At 38.7% G+C, this 27,010-nt stretch overlaps 1 protein-coding gene across 3 annotated transcripts; it reads right to left on the bottom strand.

Annotated features, from left to right (window-relative positions):
* Window positions 1-1,255: 1,255 nt before the first annotated feature.
* On the bottom strand, window positions 1,256-27,010 carry TBK1 (TANK binding kinase 1). 3 transcript variants are annotated; one of them, XM_042815857.1, is made up of 21 exons: window positions 26,952-27,010; window positions 23,608-23,728; window positions 21,389-21,529; window positions 20,444-20,573; window positions 19,681-19,862; window positions 18,423-18,583; window positions 16,881-16,991; window positions 14,673-14,852; window positions 12,993-13,189; window positions 10,820-10,878; window positions 9,781-9,872; window positions 9,296-9,397; window positions 6,751-6,829; window positions 5,855-5,976; window positions 5,657-5,733; window positions 5,267-5,306; window positions 4,254-4,355; window positions 4,030-4,126; window positions 2,573-2,679; window positions 2,157-2,228; window positions 1,256-1,410 (listed from the first exon to the last, which is right to left on the bottom strand). In XM_042815857.1, exons 2-21 carry the CDS (start codon window positions 23,692-23,694, stop codon window positions 1,359-1,361), a joined length of 2,190 nt encoding a protein of 729 aa, XP_042671791.1. In that variant the 5' UTR covers window positions 23,695-23,728; window positions 26,952-27,010; the 3' UTR covers window positions 1,256-1,358. The 3 variants fall into 3 exon arrangements, with proteins under 3 accessions (XP_042671791.1, XP_042671790.1, XP_042671792.1); XM_042815856.1 differs by lacking the exon at window positions 26,952-27,010 and adding an exon at window positions 25,617-26,465; XM_042815858.1 differs by lacking the exons at window positions 9,296-9,397; window positions 26,952-27,010 and adding an exon at window positions 25,617-26,465.

The following is a 27,010-nucleotide window of genomic DNA, read 5'->3' as shown; positions in this document are numbered from 1 at the left end:
ACGTTCAGTTACCACTGAGGCATAATGCTCTCTATTCTACTCACCACTTAAAAAATCTCTGTAATATCTGTTTTTAACCTTTAAAAATTATGTCTACAAAGAGGATTCTGAAAAAAAAAAATCTTATTTTAAGAACCCACTTTTCTCTTGTAGTGAGCAACAAGATTTCAGGAACACTCTAAAAGTACTGTACTCTACAAAAGGAGTTTCTACATTCAGTCTGACACCTGCAGTATCAAACTTCCACATACAGAGCAGACAACGTGGCACTGAATATTGGAAAGGACTTAAAAACAAGAAATACTGTGAATTTATTTTCCCACAGAAGAGAACTAATATGCACATGAAGACAAATGTGTTTCCACTCTGTCCTGTCTGTGCTTTTAGTCTCCATTCACACTTTTTAAAGAGAGATAATTTAGAACAGCTCTCCTGTTTTGGGATGATTAGAGTCATTCAGCTAGTTTCCAAAGTAATACAATCACAGAATCATAGAATCCCCAAGGTTGGAAAAGACCTCTAAGATGATCCAGTCCAACCGTCCACTTATCAGCAGTATTTCCCACTAACCATGGCCCTCAGTACAACATCTAAAATGCTTCTTGAACACCTCCAGGGACGTTGACTCCACCACCCCCCAGGGCAGCCTGTGCCAATGCCTCACCGCTCTCTCACAGAAGTATTTCCTAATGTCCAACCTGAACATCTCCAAGCATAACTTGAGGCCATTCCCTCTCATCCTATCACTGTTACATGGGAGAAGAGGCTGATCCCCACTACATCACAGCCTCCCTTCAGGCAATTGTAGAGAGCGATAAGGTCTCCCTGAGCCTCCTCTTCTGCAGACTGAACAATCCCAGTTCCCTCAGCCTCTCCCCATAAGACTTGTGTACCAGACACTTCACAGCTTCACTGCTCTTCTCTGGACACACTCCAGGGCCTCTATGTCTTTCTTGTTGTGAGTGGTTAAAGGAAATCCAAGACACCCTTTAAAGATTAATCATGATTTTTAGACTTCTATAGGTTACTCTTGCAATAACGAGTAAACTGCATTCTGAAAAAGGGGCAATATTAAAACCAAACAAATGTCAACTTCACCAACAATACTTTTGCCTTCTGGACTACGTCAGAAATCCTCCAAGAATTAAATTCCCTGCCAGAATTAATTCTACCCTAAATGCTGACAAAAAAAGATATATATTTCTTCTATATTTACATATTATACATATTTACATTTTTTTTTTAATACTACAGTTGCAGAGAAAAAAAACTGGATACAGATTTATTATCTGCTTTAAAATGTCCCAACAGTATTTTTTCCCTTTGAAAAATGTACAAATCTTCAGGTCCTTTGAAAGTTAGATACAGTCCACATTCCTCAGGCCACCATCTGCAGTCAAAGCACCAAATCTAAAAGGAAAAAGCAGTGTATTCTTAGGTGATTGAATAGATCAAATACAGAATCAGTTAATCCTTACTTCACTGTAATTTACTTGTGGGCTTTTCCTCTCCTTTGTCACATGCTGACACACGCATTTATATCTAACTTTTGTCCCTGACAACAAGAAAGGCTACTATGCTCCAAGTACAGGACTTGGGTAGGAACAAAAAAATTCATCTTGAAGCTCAGTTCAGCTCTACCAACAATTTAACCTGAAACTTTTAAGAGATCATTATTTTTCATATATTTTATCGCCAGTTAGAAAAAAAAAAAGCACAAGCATTCTGTATGTGATGATGAAAACTCCTCATTATATTTAAGCAATCTGAAAACTGCTAAATCGTTGAGTCACATTGGTAGAATTCCACAGCTGTTAAAAATGGTATCTAAAAGGGAAAAGTTAAAAGAACATACTGAGCTGCTACAGAAACACTGCGTTTACATTTGGAAATAACCTCTGTGCAACAAGTATTTCTATTAGCTAAACCTGTGTGACATTAAAAAATGTCCTGATTGCTATGTCAGAATGTTTTCATAGCTATGTTTCAAAGTTGTGAAGAATGGCTTTTGTTGCACTTCAGATCAGCAGGTGAACATTTATTTACTGTTAGATTAGGGGATAGAACTGCCCCTTAGTTTGCATTTTTGATCTACAAACTGTACCAAATTAAGCTTGCTCCTACTAACAGCCCCAAAATGAAAAACAATTGCTTGCCTTTCCAAAATATGATTGTTTTCAGCCAGCTCTTTAACAACCCCTTCCATTTCCTCCTTTAGTTTCTTCATACTGTAGTAAGAACAAGCAAAAGGTTACAATTTTTATAGAGACAGCTGTCTAGTACAATCACTCACCATCACAAAACTCTCAGCAACTTGTCATTACATACAAAACAAGAGACACAGATCAGGTTGGTTATTTACTAAAAGTAATGGATGATTATTAATGTTGTCCTTTACTCATTTCCAAATCCATAGTGCTGCTTCAGCAATACAGTTATTTTTTCTGCAACAACTGAATAATTGTATCATTCTTAGCCTTAGCAGAGCAATCACACAGCCAACTGTAAGCATTCTTTTCAATCTATCTAATAGGTATGGAATATGATGGCCATTCAATTAATAAATTCTCACCCAAGAGTCATTTCTACTAATGTATTTGAACTTGGATAAACTGTATTCATGGTATGTTTCATCCCAGTGGAAGCTGCAAACATTTTCTGAGGCAGAGCATCTTGTAACTGCAATAGATAAAAAGGAAGTGTAAGTTAAAATACAAGTTGTGATATGTTTCTTGATATTCTCCATTTTTCAATTCTCTGTTGCTGAGATACTTCACAAAATCACTGCAGCAGTAAGGCATGAGATCATCATGGCAAGATCTTTATAGAGATGGCCTTCAGTTTTCTGATTTGTTCCATCTTCTTAAGAGCCTCAAGCTTTTGTAATAAACTCATAAGGAAGAATTATTTATTTGTTATGTTCTTAGATAGCCTGAGGGAAGAGGATTCTAATGAATAACTGGCTTCCTTCTTCTTGATTGCAAGAAGATACTCTTTTAGGTTAGACTGAGATTAGGTTTTGATATGGGAACATGATACTAAGTCTGATTTTCACATCTCATGAAAGTTATACAGAAAAGAGTACAGGCTTTTCTCGTTCTTTCAGTTTTGAGGTAATTCTGGTAAGTTTGCATCCAACAGAGCCACTGTCCAAATTTTAATGGAACTTTTTCTTCCATGACACCAGCAGCATTACATTAGCATGAGTCCTTGAGTGCGTATTCCCTGATCTTGAATGAGAGTAGTGTTTTCATAGAATTGTGGAATCACAAGGTTGGAAATGGCCTATAAGATCATCCAGTCCAGCCGTCTCCTCATCACCATTGCCACCACAAGCACTAAACCACATCACGCAGCACGTCATCCAGATGCCTCTTGAGCACTGCCAGGGACGGCGACTCCACCACCTCCCTGGGCAGCCATTCCAGTGCCTGACCACTCTCTGAGAGAAGAAGTTCTTCCTTATGTCCAACCTGAACCTCCTCTGATACAACTTGCGGCCATTGCCCGTGTCCTGCTCGTTGCCTGGGAGAAGAGGCCAAATCCTCTTCACCACAACCTCCCTTCAGGAAGTTGTAGAGTGCAATGAGGTCTCCCCTGAGCCTCCTCTTCTCCAGACTGAACAATCCCAGCTCCCTCAGCCTCTCCTCATAAGCCCTGTGCTCCAGACCCCTCACCAGTTTCATTGCCCTTCACTGCACACGCTCCAGGACCTCAACATCTTTCCTGTAGTGAGGGGCCCAAAACTGAACACAGCACTCGAGGTGTGGCCTCACCAGTGCTGAGTACAGGGGGATGATCACCTCCTGCTCCTGCTGGCCACACCATTTCTAATGCAGGCCAGGATGCCGTTGGCCCTCTTGGCACCTGGGCACACTGTTGGCTCATGTTCAGCCGAGCATCAACCATCAAGCCTATATTTTAATGCAACTGCATTAAGTACAACTCACTATAAACAGCATTAATATTAAACAATGTAAAATAATCTTATTTTTGCAAAGCCTTTCCATAATTTAGAAGAATTTTTACCTCATTTATATAATCCTGGTATTTGGATACTTCTTCTTCAATATCAAAACATTGGTTGGTGAGAGCCAGCAACTGCTTTCTTGTGTGAAGCATTTTCCTAAATGAGAAAAGTAGTAGTTTTCTTTTAATATACATACATATATATATATATATATATATATATATATATATATTTTAAAAACTGATGCAGTTTACCAAATACTAAAGAAATTAAAAAAACTTGCCTTGTCCAGTCCTCAGCCTTGTCCAGAAATGCATCATACTTGCTGACACACTCATCTTTGAACAGAGCTATGGCTTTGGTAGCATGCAAATACAGCTTCTGCCTGCAACACAGAAATGATTAAGAGTGCCATACTGCTTTCAGAACTTCCTTCAAAACAACAACCAACAAGAAGTATGCAGATTCAAAATCCCTTCAGATCAACTTTATTCATGACACTGTAATGTATGAGAACTCAAAAAGCAGCATGAACTGACAGATTATCTCAGAAACATTCCTTGGCAGGGAGAAATTGCAAGTATTTGCATATGAATAATTGATCAAATGTGTTCTTGCAGTCAGCATTTATCTGAGCAGGTATATTCAAGGGAAAGGGACTCTGAATGGAAAGAACAGAATCCCTTATTATTTAGTTGCCTTCTACAGATACTTGGAACATCCAACATTTGTAAATAATCCTTTGTGCTGAGTAATATCCTTGGAATAAATAAGTTGGAGTTCTGTATTAGCTTAAGGTAATGACAAGAAAAACATCACATAAAGACAGGAGAACAAAACAAACCTGAATACTGGTTAGCACTGCAGACAGTAGTTCCAGTGGAACTGCCATACTATCCTAGGCATTGCACCAGGAAGTAAAACTAAGGGATACTGGAATACTGAGGGGTACAGTCTAACAGCTGCTTCTATTGCTTCATTAACTGTTGCATGATAACCATTGGAATATTTTCATCTCAATAGCAAACAGGACAAAAAGGAGTTCTCTATAAAGCAATTATGCTCTGATAAAGAACATCTGCATTTAAAAGGAACGTATGTGAAGGACCTCCATGCCAGAAAGCATCACACTGAAGTATGCTGGCACTCCATGTATTTAAGATATTTAAAAAATACGTATCTTTTTTAAGGAAGAAATTTTAAAGAGGATATAATGTGCAGCAATAATCCACAGGAGAGGTTATCACCAAGAGCACCTGAAAGCAATTGTTTCCCAAAGTTAACTTCAGAACTTACTTGTCAAACTTGTGAATTTGTTCTTCATTATAGGGAAGCCCTAGGATCAGAGCAGACAAGAGACATTACTAGTTTAGTTCTGTTAGTTGTATTTTCGTAAAACTTCACTTAGTTTATCCACTTTCGGTATGTTTTTCTTTTGTTTTGATAAGTAAAAGCAATAATTTACTTTTTTTTTTTCCTCCTCCTTTGTTGGAATTCAAATCTCTAAGATTAAAAGCAGCGTTTCGTTCATATGGGCATTAAGAAGATAACTAAGAAAGGCCTACACACACATTTACTGTTGCTGACTAACTCCTCATTGCTACCACAAATGTCCAAGTAGAACAATGACTGACCTGCTATTTATATTACAGCTTACATTAAAAATGAATCAAATCAATTACTTACTTCGTTCTTGTTTGTCTTTTTTGAACTGATAGTAAATTTCTGTGATCGAAGATAGCAGCGTCTGCAGCCTTTCAGGACTAGAATGACAAAAATAACAAAATATTCAATCTACAAACTCAAGTAGCTACTAATGAGCTTTATGGACTGCAACTCAACATAGAATTAACCTACATTAAAAGAGTCAATACAGTTACTCACTTTCTGTCTCTTGGATGTGTGCCTTCTTGATTCACCCAGGTGTCAGCTAGTAAACCACCAGGAGAAAGTTTGGTCTTGATATCTTGAAGACTTGTTTCTATTGTGCCCTGAGAGCTGGAGAGCTATGTAAGAGCAAGAAAGTTCAAGCAATCGTTCTCCTTGGCCAAGTGAAAAATTAATTTAGGCTGAAAACAGACCAAGTGCCTCAATATCCATTTGTTTGACTTCATTAAAGAGCTACGAAGCTTTCTTCACTGAAGCTGGTGTTTCCATTAGTTAATACCTAGTTTCGATCAGAGGCTTTAAGAATGTACCTTTCCTAAATCCCCTATTTACTTCTCCACTAGTTATTTTAGTTTGTTAAGAGTTCACATAATGACTACACGTCGTTCATACGTTTCCTTCCCCACAGTTCAGAAAACCTCCAAAGTAAAAAAGTAATCACCTTTTTCTTTCTGGAATAGTGAACTTTATAGACTGACATCCTGAGAAAAAGTGTGAAGTTACTTTCAACTTTTCCTCGTCTGAAAACTTAATACAAGTTTCAAAACAGAACAAACATTCTGAAGCGTGCCTGTGTGGGTATCACATCAGAAAGCCAACTAGCAGTTCAAAATCATTTAAGGAAACAGAAAAATACATTTAGTGGTTATAATTTTTCACTTAAGTGAAATGTAGCAAATGGAATTGGATTGTCAGGGATGACACTATTTTCATTACAGTGAACTAATGACAGGATTTAGTGTTTGCAGAAAGGTATCTGTATGTCAGCAGAGGCATCTTAACAATCCTCAGCAGTCCAGAAATTACTTGGAAAATACAGAAAAACCTGTGTTACTGGTTTGTAATTCTAGACCACCATTTTGGGAACAACATGGGCTTTGTAAAATACTTACACGCAACAATTTCGTGTTTATCTCTGAAATTTCATCCACTTCTGATGATTCCAAGTTGATCTGCATTAAATTCTCATATCTGATCATAACAAACAGCATGTTTATAAAAAAAAAAAATCGAATGAGTAACGGATTCACTCAAAATATTCTTTGAAATTAAATATTAAGAATAGCTGCCACTTCTTCTATATGAAATACAGTATTTATCAAACAACTACGAAAGACAGACAACCTAAAGCAACCATTAGAAATGAAAACGTTTCTCTTAAGAAAAAAATAATTCCTTGAATTTTTTTCTACCTTTGAATTGCTAAAAATGAATTTGAAACTTTTATTCAGAAATTCTTCATCATACTCCCTTTACCTGCATTCAGAAGGCAGCAGAAAACTATTTTTCATCATCAAATCACTTTTAGGAAGTTTCCAAACTAAAGATTCTTAAGGTAGTCAATGGTGCAACAAATCAGTGCACCAAGATGTTCTTCTGCAGAAACATATCTGGAAAGGCTGGGTTACCAAACATTAAAGGCTGGGCCAAGCAATTGATACTTTCCATATGACCATAGTTCAAGTGTTTAATAAATCATTCAGGAGGTTATTTGTTCCTGCTGAGTATTGGGCACATTTTATTAAGAACACCATTAGAACCAGTTCAGCTACTTTCAAACAATGCATACTTTGCTCAAGGCGAATACTCTGTTTACCTTTCAGACAAAAGCTCTGCATTGTCATGCTTTGTGGCAGAGCCTTGAGAAAGGAGAACAAGAGGATTTGTCTTTTGCTAGCTCTGTGAGAGTCCTCTAAAGTGAAATCGACTGAAAGCCTGTTGAAAAAACGTGCAACCACACAGCAAATTTCTATTCACAAGAACTACTCCAGTCTGCAAAAGAATGTAATTTTCGTTCAAACTGCTGCTCTGAGGTTTGACTGAATACATCACAGTCATATATCAGAAACAACAGCGATTTCTTCTGAGCAGCAAGTGGCATTCACCTGCAGGACATGGCTGAATACTGGAAAACATCTGACCCAAAGAGAGTAAACAGGAACCAATGCTGTTAGCTACATAAACAGGCTTGAAGGGAGTTTGCAGTACAGCCCTGGTGATTTGTACCAAGGCTACTAAGGTTTACCACGGTCTCACCAGTTACCAACTTCGCTGTTGTTTTTTCAAAGCAAGATCCTCAAAACTCAGAAGTGTTTGGCACGTACAGATCAAGCCTGACAAATCCTTTGGTATTCACAATTACTACATACAAGCCATTCAATTTGCAAGTGCAGAACGCTCCAACATGACTGTACATGTGGGCATTAATTATCTTGTGGGCATTTCTATTTTCAGACCAGCTGGGAAGCAAGCTTACTGAATCCTGTGGCTAAGACAGGATTCAGGGAACACTGCCAGTATGTGGGAAAACTACTAGCCAAACTGCTAGCTTGGCAAACTACTGCAAACTACTAATATCAAACTGCCTAGGAAGAATACATCCAACTGAAGGAGCCAAGAAAGACTGAACAAAATACTTTTAAAAGGTACCAGAAAGAAAAGGAATAGAATTGGACACTGAGTGAGATTAAGAGATGCAACAAAAGTCTGGACAGAAAAAACGGAACTTGGAGAATTCAATGCTGCAATTCCATCTCCTGGATACTATTTGAAAGAGGTAGGACAGAATAGCCTTTGACCACTGGAAAACATTTGCTTCTAGAGCTTGGAAGACAAGAAAAGCAAGTGTCACAATTCTTCTGAAGTCTTTGAAACTTGGAGGTCCTGTCCCTTTTATTCTAGAAGATATCAATATTTTAGCTGTCCCTTTTCGTAAGCTTTGACAGTTTTAAGGATAGTGCTCTAAAGAAACCCTTGTACTACGTACACCGAAATGAAAACAATGGTGAGACTCTGATGCACGCCTCTGACATGTGGGTTAACCAAAAGAGACAAACATGACTTAATGGTATGGCAGTTAAAAAGGTGTAAGTTGTATCTCCTGTGCAATTCATTTTGGCATCCTGTGTGCACGCTCTGATCTCATGACATCATACTTCAGCTATTCAATAGTTTTTCATATCAGCTGCATGTTATATTTCAACACGAAAATTCTTTCTGGGCAAAAAAATGCAAAGGTCTTAAAGCTATGAATGTGGCAGTACTCAAAGTCATCCTTCACATACAAAACCAAACTCAATGACAAAAGCACCAAAGCACCCAGGAAAGGAGAACTACTAGATCCTTCGTTCAGGCTCTGCTATAACTCCTAAAGACAACAGTAAATGAGCATGACTAAGAAGAAAGTAGAAAAAGGATGTGTGCAACTACTATTTAATAGTAGTTACTTGTACCCACTAAAATAAGGAGTAAAATTAACACTAATTTGAGTAAAACAAATTACTAAATCTGCTGAAGTGAAAGCAATGCATCGGTACAGCCATGCTAATTCAAATTTAATTTTAAATGCAAAAAACCCTGTGAATGTACATAACTTAAAATATCATTGTCATTAAAGATGAGGAAAATCAATGCATTTGGTGTACTGTTTCTACTCACATTTTCTCTGCTTTTTCAATGTTTCTGCTGCAGAAATCCAGTCTGATGACAACCTTAGTCTTTTTATGAACCATTTCATTGTAATCATCCTTGATTATCTCACTAAAAAGCAAAGCATCAGTCTATAACAAATGGCATTCAACTGCCACCTTACCAGCAATCAAGTTATGTAATAATATACCTACAGTAATTAACTGCTACTAAGAACTGCTTTCCTTTAGAGACATATTGGTATAATCCTCATACAAAACTAACTTGTACATGCATCTTAACCAAGGCTGAAGATTATTCACAGGAGAAAGTGAAATTGCAAACACTTAAATATTATTGTTAAAAAAACAACAACAAAACTTTGTTTCCTTTATGATCTAAGAAGCAGAAGGATGCAAGGAGAAGAAGAAACCCCGCAGGGCAGCAGATCACAAACCAAGGTACATCACAATTAAATCACAATCATGTTCACAGCAGTTGAATCCATTGCTTACTTTAGCCATCGTATTCCTTTTCGCATCAGCTCCTGGTAAAGCAGCAAAGAACTGGCAACTCTACAGGCATAACACACGATACGTGTTACTTCCTGGTGGAAAACAGGTAACATTAGTGCTAACCTGACATTCTCTTTACAGATGTTTCAAGTCAATCACAACAAACCAACATCGATTAATAAAATAAAGAGCAACGTGAAGCTGGTAGTAAAAGATGAATAATTCTGCCCAAACTTCAGCCAGGAAATAATGGAATACTGATTATAGAGGCAGAGCTAAACATAATAGTGAGTTTTTCCAGATATGCTAAAGTATCTGTTAGGGATGAAAATAAGCCTCTTACAGACAAAAATCACACCACTTCCTCTTGGGATTTACTTTCACTTCTGTAAAGGGACAAGTATATTTCCTCAGTAGTTTGGGAAATAAACTAAAAGAAACTAGTAAAAATGATTTATTTCACAATTTTAAGGCTAGGGTTTCTTTCCCCTTACAATACCTTTGCTGTATCACTGAGAATTGTGAACAAAGTTTCATAAAAGACAGTTTAAAATATTCTTCATCATATGAAATAATGGCCTTCTGTTTACTAATTTGAAAGATGGTTGGTTTGCAAAGAGACAGGTGCTTTTAGAATTACCATAGTGGGAAAAAAAACTCCTCAGTGGCCACATTTTAGAGGCATGGCACAAAAGTGTGACAAAATCAAAGCATGGTAATGCACACATTCAGTAGTTTTAGAAGACTTGAAATTGGCAAGCTCCTTTCCTCACATTACTAAATTATGCTGTAGCAAAAAATTTGAACTTTAAAAGACTTTGTTTTGTTTTTCAAATACAAAATTATTTGAATACAAACCCTGACTTTAGTAAAACATATTTCTGGCGCCTCTCATTAGCAAATACACTTCTGTCAGTAAGAATTCTCACTACCATGTAAAAATAGTTTTATTAACATTGTTCATCTGAGAATAAAGTAGTTTTCATTTCAGTATCGTTACGTGAGACAGCTGTACACATTAAAAATCACCATTACTCACTTTAGCCATAGTGGCATCCCCATCCAAGTCATAACGTTGATGCACTTTAGGAAGCAGAACTGAAACAGAAACGAAACATCTGTACTTCCTGTCATCCATAATAGACTTCAAAAACCTTAATAAAATAACAGATATGCTAATATGTTTAAGAAATATTACTAAAACTCAAAAGCACAACTGAGTCAGAAGCAAGAACTTCAAAAGTATCCCATTTTGTTTCCATACATCAAGCACCTCCATACAAAAAAGCATAACTCTATTACCCAGCTCAGTATGTTTCCTCCCACAGCTGACAGCAGCAGAAGCTTAAGGAAGTATTTAAGAATAGGACAAAAATCTAATTTCCCCTCTTATTCTCCCAGCTTCAAACTATCTGTGTTTCAAGGACTTCCTGAGATCTGATGAAATTTGTGCTTAATGAAACCCTCAATATTTTTTTCTTCCATTAATTTAACAGAAGCCTTCCGAAACCTTCTGAAAGCTTTCACATTCAAAACCTACAGCAAAAAATCTGCAGTCTAAATATGCTTTGTGTGATTGAAGCACCTCACATACAAGTACAAAACAGCCACTGTAACAAATGAATTTGGCATTTTATGGTTCTTCTATTGGAAGAGAAAGTAAGCAACGCTTACAAAGATTCTATATGCTGCTCAGATACCTATGCAAATTGCTCAGGCTTCTTCTTCCTCTGCTCCCCCATTGCCTCTCTCTTAGCTGAAGATTTATCTATTTTACCAATTTTTAAGTTATCCCTGTTGCTTTTCTCAGAATGTTTTAATGCTTCTGTACCACCACTGAAAGAGAAGGAAGGAGGGCGTAGGACTGCCCAGGAACTCAAAGGTCAAAAGTAAAGGCACGTAGTATGTCGATGCTGAGGGATTATGACTAAAGCCTCACTGAGCATTTTCAGCTTTCCTCTTGCTGTTTTGACCACTGCAAAGCACTGAACAAATGATCGCATTGAATTCTCCATTAAAACTCTAAAGATCTTCCTGAATAGAAAAGCAGAAAACAGTAAAGCAGTCCTTCCATTAAGCTCAAGCTGCTTACCCTCCTCACCCCATGCACTATTTTCATATGCATTTACATGGAGATTCATCTAACCTGTTACTGCCAAGCCTTTAAATATTGCATGGTTTTCACACACAGCTTTAGTCTTACATACCTTAATGTGAAACTTAGAGCAAAATGCCCTTCACTACCTTTTTCAAGTTACTTTTAAACATGCTGCACAGCACAGATTTAATGCAGATCTCCACTAATGATCTCTCTCCACTGTGAAAGCCAACCACTTATTTCTGCTCTTCAGTCCCACGTTTGGCCCTGTGGGAGATCCTTCCTTCTTATCTCATGATTCACATTCATGGAGAGTCCGAAGGGCTGGACTTTACTGAATAGCTTTTTGAAACCCAGGGTAACCTCCACCAGCTGAATCTCCTTTGTTCTCACGCTCATGGACTCTTTCAGAGAGTTCTGACACAATATAAAGGCCCTGCTGACCCTTCTGCAGACAGCGCTCCTACCCACGCTCTTCAGCACCTCTGTGTGAGCTCCAGCTGGCCAAAGCAGTCAGTATGTAGGACATAATGACAAAAGCAGCACTGATCTCTCAGCTGAAGGCATGCCCTCCAGCTCATCTCTCATAAAGAAGTGCTCTGGCACTGGGCTCACTGTGAGCCTCAGTGATAGATGCAAACGTAAAAACTTTCATTTGTTTTCTTCCTCTTCAGCATTATCTTCTAAGCAAATCTAAGTTGCTAAGACCTCCACTGTTAACAGAAAGAATAACAACATTCATGAGGAATAAAACAGACCAGAACTTGAATTTCCACTTGGTGAGAAGTGTAATAGAACCAGCTGTGAATTACATTCTGTAAACTTCCTTTCAGCTTGTTACAAGCGTCATCTTCAAAAAGCTTCAGAACTCCATATGCACCACTACAGATGACCACACACACACACTCAGGTTCACAGCACTAGGTACACTGCAAGCAGCTACTTACTGTAAAAATGCTGGATACTCAGCTTTATTTTTAATCGGACTGCTTAATTAGAAATTCAGATATTCAAAGATAATTCTCTGAAACTCTTAGCCATCCCAGACATATAACGATAATTAAATAACACTATTTAAAGTACTTATAAGAAGGAGGAAATAGGCATTTTATACCTTCTTCATAGACTAATCCAACAATGTTCACAGCCTCTCTGCTTACTACAAAGATAGGATTCTCCTCAGTAGTCCTGGGGAAGTGTTGTGCCAGTCTGCCAGGTTCTAGTATCAAACGCCGACCTTCGTATATAAGTTCTTGATTCTGAGATGGTATCTTTGTCTGTTTGTAGACCAAATCATGAAATATAGCAGCTCTACAATACAAGAAATATATACACTAGTAGTTGGAGTCACTACAGTGCAATACTTCAACAACTCCAATTTTGTGTTACTTAAATAAAAAAATCCTTTTTACTTCTATTGAATTAAGTACTGGTTTGATACAGAAAGCATCTGACCCGGAAGACAAAATAGCACTGCCCAAAGCTCCAGCTTGCTTTGTTACAAAAACAGATGCTGTTTCCTGCAAAACATCACACTTCTGCATTTATCTCTGATTTTCCACCATCTTTTGTGAATGTCTGCATAAACAAAACCTGCTTTGCCCTGAACTCTGAACGTTGGTAAAAGCAGAAGGATGAGCACTTCAGGCATACTGATTTCTTAACAACATATGGATGGTCCCTCCAAGAGAAAAATCTAGTAATTTTACACATCAAAGAGCATACACCCAAAATTCAGACTTGAAGTGAAGAGACAGACAGATTTACCTCCTGAAACAGCAGAGATTAAATGACCAAGAAGACTCTGGTGTTTCAAATTCAGCCGTCAAAGGATACAATACAAGAATTAAATACAATACAAGAAGTACAACTTCAAAAAACAACAACAACAAAAAAAAAACAAAGCAGGAAGGACCAGTTTGTTGCAGTGCTGCACAGGAGGCAGTGTCACCTCTTACTACTACAGATAGCATACAAACACTCAGAAAGGTAAGTTATAATAAGTGAAAAATAAAGTACAAATAGCAATTAGAGCTACAAGCAAGATTTCACTGCAAAAACAGTACTCAGGCAATACAGTGTACTGAATAGAAGAATTAGAAAAGACCAGAAATTTATGTACAAATTTGATGAAATAATTGCATCTGTTCTCTTATTAAAGAATAATTCATTCTTCACATTATCTGCAGTAAGGCAGGGAAAAGTAATTTATTTTTGCATCATTCCGTAAGTCAGACTCTATAGCTTTTAATATCAGTGCTTTATGGTCATGAAGTGAACTCCATATCACTACTAACTTGCAGCAATACAACTCCAGAAGCCTACAAGAGTTTTTTTTTACATCAGACACAGAAACTACGCGCATTTTGTTTCCTTGATGACAAGAAAAGCACAGTGAGAGCTGAACATGTTTTGTGAAAAATTATTTAGTAAATAGGATGTATGCAAAACTTAGCACAGACAAACCTGGGCTGAGTTGGTATCCACTATGAACACAAAATCACTGTAAAAAGACATAGATTAAATCTGTGCTATGTCACTGATTAAGTCCAATCTAAAATCTGCTGATTTGACCTTCAAACATTTTATTTTTGTTAGAAATGTTTTTATGATCAACATATTTCTATGCACTGTGAATACACACAAGAATTACAAGGTCACACTTCTCAGACACACTGACAAGGAAAGGCGACCACATATGTAACATTGATGCTCTCGGGTCACAGTGCAGTTTGCCTGAGTAAGAGCAAAGAAATGAATAGAAATGCAAAGAAATGAAGTGGGTAACACTTACGTATTGTAGCTGTGAATATAAACTTTGTGCAAGGTCATCTGCTGGAGCGAAAAGATGTGGATTATGATTCGGTGCAGTATGTCACTCGTCTCTGCAAAGAACTGATCGAAGCCCCAGCATTTCTCCTGGTCTGCTTCCAGAATATTTGCAAGGACAGGTGTGAGCAGTACTTGCAGACCCCTAGAGGACACCAGGAAGACATAAAAACAACTTGGACCTTTCCACGTTTTACTTGCCTCATGAACATAAGTCAGTCTATTATGCCCTGAAGAATATCCCACTGCTTTTTTAATTTCTTCTGTATACAAACAAAACACTTAATGGCAGTGCCCATTGTTCAATTATAACACACCATTTGAGGCTTGACTATCACCTATTTTTCCTTGGTACATAACTAATTTCATACTCACTGGAAAAAAAATATGACAAGCAATTTAGGAAGTCTACATCTTAGAGCTAAGTTAATGTTCTACCACTGCTGGGAATGATCTTTCACTGAGCTCTCACCAACACTTAGAGCAGCCTATCACTTCAGAGGAGGTAACTGCCAGTTAAGTTCGCTGATTGAGCTGCTTTGCACGTTGCTTCCAGTCAGAATCAGCTTGGTTAGCAAAGATTTATTATTTGAATTGTCAATTGCCAGTGCTAACAAAAACACACCTTGATTGAGATGGGGCCAAACAAGCATTTGATACATGCAGCTCACCATCTGCAGAGGAAAGTGAGAAACTATTGCCTTACAGCCTTTACTATTCTATGAAAAGGCAAATGTAAGTTTCTTGGCATTTTTACTTTGAAAAATCTGACTTGTAAGGAAGATTAGGGACACTGTTCATGCGTTATCATGGACAGCTTCTTCAAAGCTCCATTTCACTGCAGTCTAAATGTGCAACAATAAATGCTGTTTAAATGCTATTTGAAAATATTCCTCTAAGTAGACACCTAGTTAAAAAAAAAAAAAATGCCTTCCTTTATTATTTAAAACATATCAAATTATAATGGAGTAAACAGAAAAAACAACTAAGCAATACCATGAATAAAGCGTAAATGGTAAGTTCTGTATGCTGTAAATCAATAAATTTATCTTTATGAACTAATGAATTAATAAAAAACAGACTTCCACACTACATTCCTTGTGGATCAACATATTTGGCTTTCAGAAATTTTGTTTCTATAGTCTGTTCACAGAAAAATTTCATTTGCCCTTCACCATGAAGAACAACTTTGAATAAACGTTCAGCAAGGTACTTAAAAACACCTGCAATTTTACATTGCTGAAGACTCAGAAGGGTTCAGAACAGATATTAGGAAAAAGTTCTTCATCAGAGAGTGGTTGGGTACTGAAAGAGGCTCTCCAGAGCAGTAGTCACAGCCCCAAGCTGCCAGAGTTCATGGAGAATTTGGACAACATTCTCAAACACAGGTTTTTATTTTGGGGTGGTTTTATGTAGAGCTGGGAGCTGGACTCAACAATCCGTGTGTGTCAGGGTTCTTGTGAAACCCAGGATATTCTGTGACTCTATGATTCTATAAGAAATATAGGTAAGCAAGTTGTGGAGATGTGAAAATCTGACCTCAACATGATCTTAAAACATTATGTTTGCTAAAGAAATTTGTTAATCACCTATGAACACTGAGGCATGGTTATATTGCAATGAACATGTGTCTTCCCTTTATGTACATCAGCATCAGTAAGAATTATTGTCTAAATCAGTCTTGCATTGCTCCTTCTATGAAGTGTTTTGAAATAAGAAATAAAAATACCAATAAATGATAAAAAAAAATAGAAAATGTAAAAAATGTACATTTTGGAACTGTTTTTCCATATCATTTTCTGCTGTCTAACCTTTGGGGTTTGTTACATCACATTCTTTCAGAAAGGGAGGAATGGAGAACATCAATTCAAGGTTTATTAAGTCTTCATATTCCTTTATGAGGGAGGATAAAAATAGTAATCATCTTTATTCTACTCGTAACATTTCAGATTCTCTGGTGCTCATTTGTAAATTAGCCATAGTATAAATATTACAGAAAGATGGAAAGAAATAAGACTTGATGACCCAATCAGTACAGTATGTAGAATTATACAAGAGTTCAAAGAAAACAACTGCAACCAACAGTCAGATCTCTGTTCTGAAGGACCGGTGCTGAGAAAGAACTGCAAAAGCACACTTAAGTAGCCCTGAAACACTCTGAGTTCAAACTTACTTTGAAAGACTGCAAGAAATAGGCATCTCCCAGCTCCATTCAATTGGTCCATTTGCTGCTTTCTGTATTCCAGAAATAGCACCAGAAGGCTTCCCAGTGATTATTTTATACCTGCAACACATTATTAATACAACATAAACAAATTGTTACCTCTTATACACAAGTCTAGCAAACTGACCTTTAAAACAGAATCAATAACATAAATTCTGAAGCAAGAGTAAATGTTAGGCCAGCTTGTTGTTTTGAGGTGGGGCAATAATCAGGGAGCTTCACTTTCAGGCTGACACCAAGTAGTGTTAAAATAGTGAACAGTGAAGAGGAAACACATTGAACTACATTGGAGAAGAAAGCAGGTTTTTTTCTACCTTGGATTTGAGAAAAAAAATGGAAGAAATCTCAGGTACTACTGTAAGAAACCACAGTTTGTTCACAAGCAGTAATTAATCAAAATCAGACTGCCAAGCCTCTAATGTTGGAATTCACTTGACTAACTTGTAGCATGTTCCATGGCAAGGGATGACGCTTAACTACCAAAAAGTCACCTGAGGATGAAAAAAGGAACAGAAGGTGGGCTTTGAGAAATTACTGGAACATGGAAATATTCAGCAAATTGGATGCAATTCAGCACTGTGTAACTTTGTACCTAGCAGGCTGGTATTTCTCAAACTTCTCATGAAATACATCAGGAGCAATAGGCTTTGTGCAAAACGAAATTTCAGCTGTGCTCTTTTCTCAGAGGATGAACTACACACAAAACGTGCTCCTGCCTGCTTGAAAGAGAAGCAAGAAATGAGCACGAAACAGATGAGAATGCCTGTGGGAGAACCAAAGCATGGGTAGTTCCTTAAACTAAGAAAACTGAAATCAGCCTCAACAAGCATTACCAGTACAGAGGAGCTTTACAAGTATCAGAGTCTCCAGCTACCATCTTGATTTGTTTTTTAAATGTAACATACAGAAGAACACTAGAATAAAATGAAAAATGAATCTACTCCAGCCAGCATGTTACTATCACAAGTTCTGTTTTGCATTTGGGAGCTACCTGTTATCTTTAGCTGTAGTACCTGGTTCCATGAAATAAGCAAAACAGTCTGACAAAAAAAAAAAAAAAACATTAGCCTGATGTGTAGTGTATGCATTCCAGGACAGTCTGGAGAGACAATCATATAAAAAAACAACAAACTTTTGCAGCACTGAAAAAACTGAAAAAAAAAAAAAATAAACAAAATGAGAGTACTGCAACTTCATGCGAATATTCAGGTTACACACACCACACTGCAACAGACCAACCTACTGCAATGGGGAAGGAAACGTGTGGAAAAACACTGGTATTCTGGAGGAGCTCTGATGCTTAATTCAAGTCTGAAGGCCTCACACATTAAAATCCTTGTTGAAGGAGAATTTTAAAGAACATTATGCCTTAAATATTTTCACTGTTTTACTGTTTGCAATAAATATATAGGATTTCTTAAAAAAATAAAGCATTTAATGTACATATTTTTTATTTATGAACAGATAAAATTAACCTTCTAAATTACCTACATCACTTCCTTGTTTCTACGAGGCCCTTCAAAGGGTCGGAAAGGCAAACTCCCCGTTGCAGCATGGTAAAAGGTCACCCCTATACTCCACAGATCAACTGTGGCTCCATACTTTTTCTGATGCTCTTTCCTCAAAACTGCTCGCTCATACATATCAGGATGCTGGAAGGAAAAAAAAGTAGATAAAAGTGTTGGATCACGTTATGAACAATGTCAAGCACAAAACCACAATAATTTCACAGCAAATTCTTCAATCAAAAAAACAAAGTTAGCTGGCATCACAGAATTTGCTTAAGTTATTCCAACAGATTACCACAAAGTGCTCTTAGGTATATGATAGCTACTTCTAGTTTTGACAGTAGTATGTTAAAATTCAGTCAAAACTATACTACTAGAATATAACAGCACCAAAGAAGAGAATTACAGAATAATAGAATGGCTTGGGTTGAAAAGGACAACCATGATCATCTAGTTTCAACCTCCCTGCTGCGTGCAGGGTTGCCAACCACCAGACCAGGCCGCCCAGAGCCACCTCCAGCCTGGAATCATAAAGGTTAGAAGAGACTTCTGTAGATCACCCAGTGCAACCCTCTGCTAAAGCAGGTTCCCTGCAGTAGATTGCAAAGGAAAGCACCCAGCTGAGTTTTGCATATCTCCAGAGGAGTCTCCACAACATCTCAGGGCAACTTGTTCCAGTGCTCTGTCACCCTCAGAGTAAAGCAGAAAACCACTATTCATCCAGATGATAGTGAAGCAACAAAAGCTAAATTGGAAAAAAGTCCATAGCAAAGGAGAGTATCAGTTACAATGCTACACATGGAAGAAAACTTTCAGGCAACAGGAATACTACTACATCTAAGATGCTTGAACTGGTGCTTCTCTGCTCATCTCTCTCTTTTCAACCACCGTGTCAAGTAATAAATTTTAACTACACTCACCATCATGCACTTAGCTCAAATACAAACTGAGAAAATATCTACAGGAATAAAGACAAAGATATTCATAACTAAAATACTGTTGTTACTCCTTACACCTAAAGAAACAAAAAAAATTAGACCTGGAAATTCCTTAAAGTTCTGCTGCCACATCAGAACTGGTGTGACTCAGTAAAGAAGGTGTAAAGTTCTAAACACGAGTGTAATACAAGGAGAGAAATTATTAATTTCTAATAGTCTGAACTATACCTATACAACTATTGCCACAAAGGATCCCAAGCTTTAAACGGTTTTTCAGCAGAAAGTAAAATCACACAGGCTTACTAAATACTCCTCTGTGCCATAGAGAGAAACAAACTGTTCATCATCTTCAAGCTCCCTTGCAGCACCGAAGTCTGTCAGTTTGTAGACAGACTGACCATCTTCACCTATAACACGCATGATGTTGCCTGGTTTGATGTCACGGTGCACTATTCCGTTTTCCCGGAGATGATTCATCCCAGCCACTTTGATTACAAAAAGAAAAGAAAAGAACAGCAGAATTTGATGTGCATCTCAGCACTTACTGCATAAATGCTGACGTGTAACTGAAGCTAAGAATACCTGCGTGTTCACTTTCTCATTGGGAAAAGAAAACAAGAAGAGAAATAACAAAAAGACCAGAAAATTTTCTAAGCATTTTTCCTTTTTTCTTTAAATTAGAAAACTTACTTTATTTCTTGCCCTCAATAGCATCCTTTCCATTAAGTACTGGCAGATGTTTTACTAATGACAGGCAGACACAGGTGAAACTCATTTTATTGCTAGTTTTCTCTTCTGAGATTAATGATCACTAGAAATCAGTCAAATACAAAGTGACAAATAATCTTGAAACTGGCAAACAAAATGGCAATGATCTAAATAAAAATGTTTAAAGCTTTGCTTCTTAATTCAGCAACAAGACACACACTCCATGACTCCACGTGGCCAACTTAATTTGCTGAATTACTTAACTAATTCAAACTTCTCATCTCTCGCTATCTGACGATAAACAAAACGAGTACAAGTTTGTTTAATTCAACAAGGCTGAAGAGCAAAGGTTACATACCTACATCTCTCAACACAATTAAGAACTCTGATTCTGGCAAACCAAAGGCATTGGATGGTTCCTCTAGAACTGTATATAAACTTCCACACGGACAAAATTCCATAACTAGCACTTTGTGTCTAGTTGTTGTCTGGAAAACAATTACAAAGGACAAGTTTGTGAATACTATGAAAATAATGTCAGAAAACACAAGCAGAACAGGAGCACACTTCCGAAAATGAAGCAAATCAGTAGCAAAATCACAAATATCATTCTAGAGATCTTGAAAAGAAATGCAGATCACTTTTGTTTCACATGTTCTAACACAGAGATGAAGAAAGCCTTGAGTTCTAAGTCCTTACAGGGTAGACAGCAATATTAACAAAAAATTAAGGAGCAGAAGTGCAGACAGCAGCAATTCTCCTCCTTTCTTATCTAGCAGTCTCAGTATCCAAGTCATCTCAAGCGGTCTCAAGTTTTAGCACTGTAATTCATACTGCTAGATAGAAGTACTATGTCATTATTTCAGTTGGTTGTAAACAAAATCATAAACCTGACAGAATTACTGAAACATCTCCAATTTTTGAATTTTTACTGTATTTTATCTACATTCACCTTGCTTATGCTTCTACATCTTATCAGTACGTATTACATATTACATTGATAACTTAAAAATGCCATTTCACCGTAAGCCTTATCACAGCACCTTCTTGAGATGGCTTTGAAGAAACAAAACCTGTATCTCAACACTGAAACAAAGTGTATTGTTTTAACAGTGACAAAAAGAAAAGAAGAAAAGGGTAGTCAGAGTACCTGAGTACTCAGAATACCTGAGTATTATATTATCACATAAATTACTGTTCTTAAAAATGTAACTTTATTGTATCTAAGTGAAGATAAAGCAAAAAGACAAGTTACTGTGGTTACTACTGTGTACCTTGGTTCCCAACTACAACAATTCATTACCTCTTCCTCAATAGCAAACAACTTGACAATGTTTTTATGGTTCAGTTTCTTCAATACTTCAAACTCTCGCATCTGAACATCCACAGGACGAAGGAAACTTATACTGTTAAATACTTTGACAGCATATAAATCCCCAGTTTTCTGTTGAAAACAAAACAAACAACCAATGATTAATCAACCAGAAGCCTAAGACTGTAAATATGCACATATCCATTATCCAAGGATTCTGAGATCTTCTGTTGTTTGAGCTAAACCAGATTAGAAATACCTCAAAATAGTATTTTGCTTTAAATGAAAGTTAAGATTCTCCTAAAAAAAAACAAATTATGTATTGACTTAGTTTAACGTAGGCTAGAAGTAAACAGACTGGAAAAATGGAAACCCAGATTTAACCCCACAAATCTAAGTGCTTTTAAATAAAGAACAGTCAGCATAAGAAAGGCTGCACATGGAAGAATAAACAATGAACTCCACTGAAAATAATTTGTCAGCAAGAGGTCAACCACTTGCACATCCTACAGATAAGAGTCTTCACTTTCTACAGTTAGAAGACAACTTTTTGTTTAGTGCTTTGCTTATATTAACCAAGTAATATCGTATTTTACCACAGAAGGCAGCATCAAGCACTACATATCACTCATGCAAAATCCAGAAGAGATTCAAACCCACCCAGCAAGCAAGTCTTGGGCACGGTCAGGGGCACAGTAACAGACTGAAGTTGTCAGGTGGAATTAAGCCCTAGCACGCTCATGCACCCACAGCACCAGCTTACCGCATAACTCCTGGGGCAAAGCAGCTCCCTGCATGCACTCTAAGAACAAGCTTACACTGACAACGTCACGTGAGAGATTCAAGACTGAAGCCTTCCTGTGCTTAACCTAGGGAAGTTGTACAGCACATTTACATGCACTGCTGGTGCCTCAGTAAAGGTTTTCTGCCATTGACACAAAGCTGTAAGTCATGTTATCAGAACAGTGAGAGTGATGAGAGGTGCAACCATGAAACCATAAGTTTTACAGAGGAACTGCTGTGCTGAAATTCACTCAGCCAAAAAAGTACATAAACTGCTAAAATACTGCTCAGTGTTGCTTCACATAGATTGGGGATTGTAGCAAACTCTGTAGCTTATATATAATTTTATAGTTATTTGACAGTGTTATTACTATGTAAGTGAATGCCACTTTCACAACGAGGCTTTTCTTCATTTGGGGAGACATAACACAGAATTCATTGGAATGGAATGACCTACAGAAAGGTCATTTTAGCTCCTTGGGTTACAACACAGTAACACAGCAGTACATCATTTATATGGCAAAACTGCTCCAAGATGCAGTGCTTTGTACTGATTACTCAAGGCATCACCCCAAAAGACAGTGTCCAACATATGTTGGAAGCACTGATGTAAGGATGAATATTACAGCAACTGAATCAGATGATGTATGGGGCTGCTGAATCACAGCCTGAACCTCTGACTGATCACCTGAGGCAAGCAATGAGTCAGCCACAGGAGTACAGGTACAGCAATTCAGCTGTGCTGCAGGAAGGGCTGGAGCCTGGCTCCATCTCTCCTAGACCCATTTAAGAGCTGAGTAGCAGTGGGGAAGGATCTCTTCTGGAGATTCAGTCCACTGGAATTTACCACGTGAGCCCAGGATATGGGTGAATGTTCTACTTTCCTACTCTAGTATAATAATTACATCAGCCAAACTGCTGGATGTACCATATCATTTGTATATTCATTGATAGTACAGATGAGAACACGTTACAGATATTGTATTGATGGTACAAGATCAGAGAAAAAAATATGAAAAGAGAATTTAAAAGCGACAAAGAAACTAAAGAAACTCAGGTAGCAGAAACTGACAAGACTTTTGTTTCTATTTAAATTCTTAAGCAAGGTGGAAGGCAAATTGATAAGTGGAGGGATTAATTGTAACCGTTAGTATTTTACAAAGATATATGAATGCAAATATATAATACAAAGATATTTTTAATATCACAAACAAATCCTCAGAAGTAACTGTATAGAACTCAAATTTAGTGGAGAAACAGACAAAATATTAAGAACTATGTGCAAAAAAGTTAGAAAAATGCATTTGCTCTAGGCCTAAACATTTAACAGCTTTTTATCAGTTCCATAACACTTATGGAACTTCCATAACCATAAGGATAAAAACTTCAGTCTTATGTTTCATTTCTATTGGTAACTCTTCACAAACCTTATGTCGTCCCCGGAAAACGTTTGCGGTAGCTCCTTGTCCTAGAATGTCAGACAACAGCCAGAGATAATTCGAGGTGCTCTGCATCTTTGCTTTCCTATTAGACAGCTTTGGCTTTGACCTTAAAAACAAAAAGGTTAAATATACCAAAATATACTTTAAGAAAATGCACAATGGGGACTTCATAATTACAAGAAAAAAAAAAAAAAAAACACAAAAAACACCAAAACAACTCAATAACAAAAGCCAAAAACCCACACACAAATCCAAAAACATACAAAGATAATTTAAAAACCAGGTAGAAAATTAAGAGGTAAAAAACAGAACCAAAAAAACCAAGCTCAACACTATCACAAATCAAAACAAATGCTTATGACACAACGCTTCTATGCATTTGAGATCCTTCCTACTCAAATACTGTTTGAAAGATCAGCTGCAAAAGCAAAACCATACAATATGTACATATGTTTTCAAATGACCCAGCAATGGAAATTAGAAGAAAGAGTCAAAATGAGCACCAAGATCAGCACGACCACCCATTATTCAGTATGTAACACTGAAGAACACACAAGACAAAAAGGAAAAGCAGATAAAGGCACGTTTTAGATCAACTTGGTCCTGGGAACAACTCGATAATGGAAGCCTCGTGCTTGAGTACAGCTATAGGGAAACTGCACTAACTACTTACAATGAGCTCCCATGAGATGAGCTAGGTAAAAGTCACAATTAACATAAGTATTATCAGCTCTTTGCTGAGCCACTGATTATCACTGGAAGAAATAAGAGGACACTTCTCTCATTTCTGAAATTCCACATGTGGTATGCCATGTCATCTTTCAATACCACCGGGCTTCCCCACCCTCCAATGACTACAAGGTGTCAAACACATCAGCTTTCACAGATTCAAAAGAAAGAAAAAAATTTTGATTAAATAAAAATGATTAATAAAACAGAAGCACAAGCCTTCCCCCCTTGCCAAACCAGCAGGAGCTGCAGTTGAACACCTTTACCTTTCTGGTTTAATCAAAGCACTAACTTTGCTATTAAATTGAGCAAAAAGATGGAAGATTAAAGAGGCAGCTTCCCCAGACCTAAAGAATCCTAGCAGCAGGACACAGACCAGTGCAGGGGCAGGTCCCTCAGTAGCAGCCTCTGTGCACTGCCTGCAGCAGAGCATCCCAAGGGCAATGACTAAAGCCAGTCAGCAAGCGGCAGCATGCTTTGCCCCTGCTTCAGGCCACGCACCTGCTGTGCAGAGGCAGAAGCCTTCTCTGGCTTTGGGCACATCTTTCCATGCACAACAACTACTGATTTTATGGTTTTATTTAGCTATTGGCTCACATAAGGTGTGCAGCTTCAGGTATAGCTGTCCCAAAACATCAAAGTAATGTCATAGAGTGCACAGAATGCAACCATACAATGCAAAGACATGCCATTAGTCCACACTAAGCCCAGAATCATTCAGCGATAGCATTTCTAAACCTATTTCTTTATGCCCAGAGAAGGAAAGAAAGGTTCTCTCCCAAATCTTAACAAGAAAATCCTGAATTTGAACAAAAAAACACACCTCTATACACACACAAGACCTTAATTCTAAGATAATCTCCAGTTCTGAGTACCAACTTCTTCCAGAGGCAACTCCTGCAGATGAATCCTATTTAAGCAGATACTACATAGATGAATCAAATCAACGAGTTTCTTCACTGATATCCACTCCAATACTAGCAATGTTAGTGGCCTAACAGAGTCATCACAGTGCCCAAAGTGAGAAATGAAGCAGCTTACTTATAGGCTGGCCCTCCCCCTTTACCCTGTTACTTCCTAAATGAATTTGTTCTGAGGTCACTGAGTGAAAACAACAAAAGAACAAGCCTGTGACAGGTGAGCTTGAATGTAATTCAGTGGATTTGAAAAAAAAAAACAACACATAAGTCTAACAGTCAATGTCTGTCTTTTTAACTTATGGAACTAAAGATATAATTACACCAGCGTTAGCACCAGGTACCTACCAGTGTCAGTGCTGCACTACTATGCCTCTTGTCAAAACAGTATGTTTATAAATAAGAACAAAGTCCTTGCTCTCTTAGCACAGTCTTCTCTTTAACGGCATAAAGCCTCACGCAGTTTTGATCAGTCTTCAAATTATAAGAAAATAGATTTAAAAACTTATACAACATGCTAGATCTCCACTGATCTGACGCTTTTCATTTCTCAGACTGACTCAGCACGGATCTTCTGTAAAGACACGGTATTGTCAAGTTTCCTTTTCACATCTTCCGTTATCTTCCCAGGTCACTGAGCTCCACGTTCACAAAACACGTGCACATCTATCCGTAGGACTAGTCCTGTTACTAGATTCAACACCAAGTGATCTATTCCTTCAAATCTCACGGTCACTTTGTCTAAACCTCACACAAGATGAGTCAGAAGTTCCCCACACGGGCCTTAAAGTCTCCTATGAAGCACTGATTTATTCTCCCCACGGCTTGTTAGCAGGCTGCTGGGTCGGGGTCTGCTTTTTGGTGCCTTGAATACTTCTCAGTGTCTGGCTACTGCCTCTTTACTTGTCAGCAGCGGGGCAGTAGCAGAAAAGGCTGCACTGATGATATGGAGAACGGCTGCTGCGAACTAACGCTGAGTTACGGGACGGCTAAGCGAGCAGCAGCTCCGCCAGCAGCCGGGCACGGAGCTGAGCGGGCCGGGCAGGCGGCGGGGCTCTCGCTGCCCGCACGCAAAGTCCCACACGCCACCAAGGCTGCCAGGCAAGGCTCCGAGGCTCCTCACAGCCCGTAAACACGTCAGCGTTCCGCCCAGTACCCCTCCTGCTATCTCTCAGGAAGGAAGTTTCCTCCCCTCAAGTTCCCGCTTCCCCTCACCGCCTCCCGCCCCTCCGCTCGGGGCTCCCTAGCCGCGCAGCCCGCAGCGGCCCGGCGCTCAGCGCACAGGGCTGGAGGCGGCGGCGGCCCCACCCGCAGCTAAAGACTCCGCAGCGGGGCAGCCCTCCCGCGCCGACAGCCGCCGGGTGCCGGAGCGGCCGCCGGGCGCACGCCGTTAGTTCCACAGCCTCTCGGACGGCCGGCGCCGGGGCCGCGGACACACAGGCCGCAGGCCGCGCCCCAGACGGGGCCGCTCCGCGGGTGCCCCGCTCCGCCGCGCTCCTCGAGGTTCTCGCAGCTCCCAGGAAGGCCCCACCACCGCCCGCGAGCGAAACGGAGCCTCCTCCCCAGAGCGGCGGCGGCCCGGTATAGATGTTCCCTCCAGGCCGCGGCCGCCCACCGGCGCGGCCTGACCTCTACCTTTCCCCGCCCCGCCCCGCCCTGCCCACCGGCCCCGGCCCCACGCACCCAGCGCCGTTCTCCAGCCTGCCCACCGGCCGCTTCCGGCTTCCTGGAGCCGCGCTGGG

The sequence above is a fragment of the Centrocercus urophasianus genome, unplaced genomic scaffold, assembly GCF_019232065.1.
Source record: "Centrocercus urophasianus isolate 14NV4802_14NV808 unplaced genomic scaffold, USGS_Curo_1.0 seq_15, whole genome shotgun sequence".
NCBI lineage: Eukaryota > Metazoa > Chordata > Aves > Galliformes > Phasianidae > Centrocercus > Centrocercus urophasianus.
This window is presented reverse-complemented; position numbering and strand designations above follow the sequence as displayed.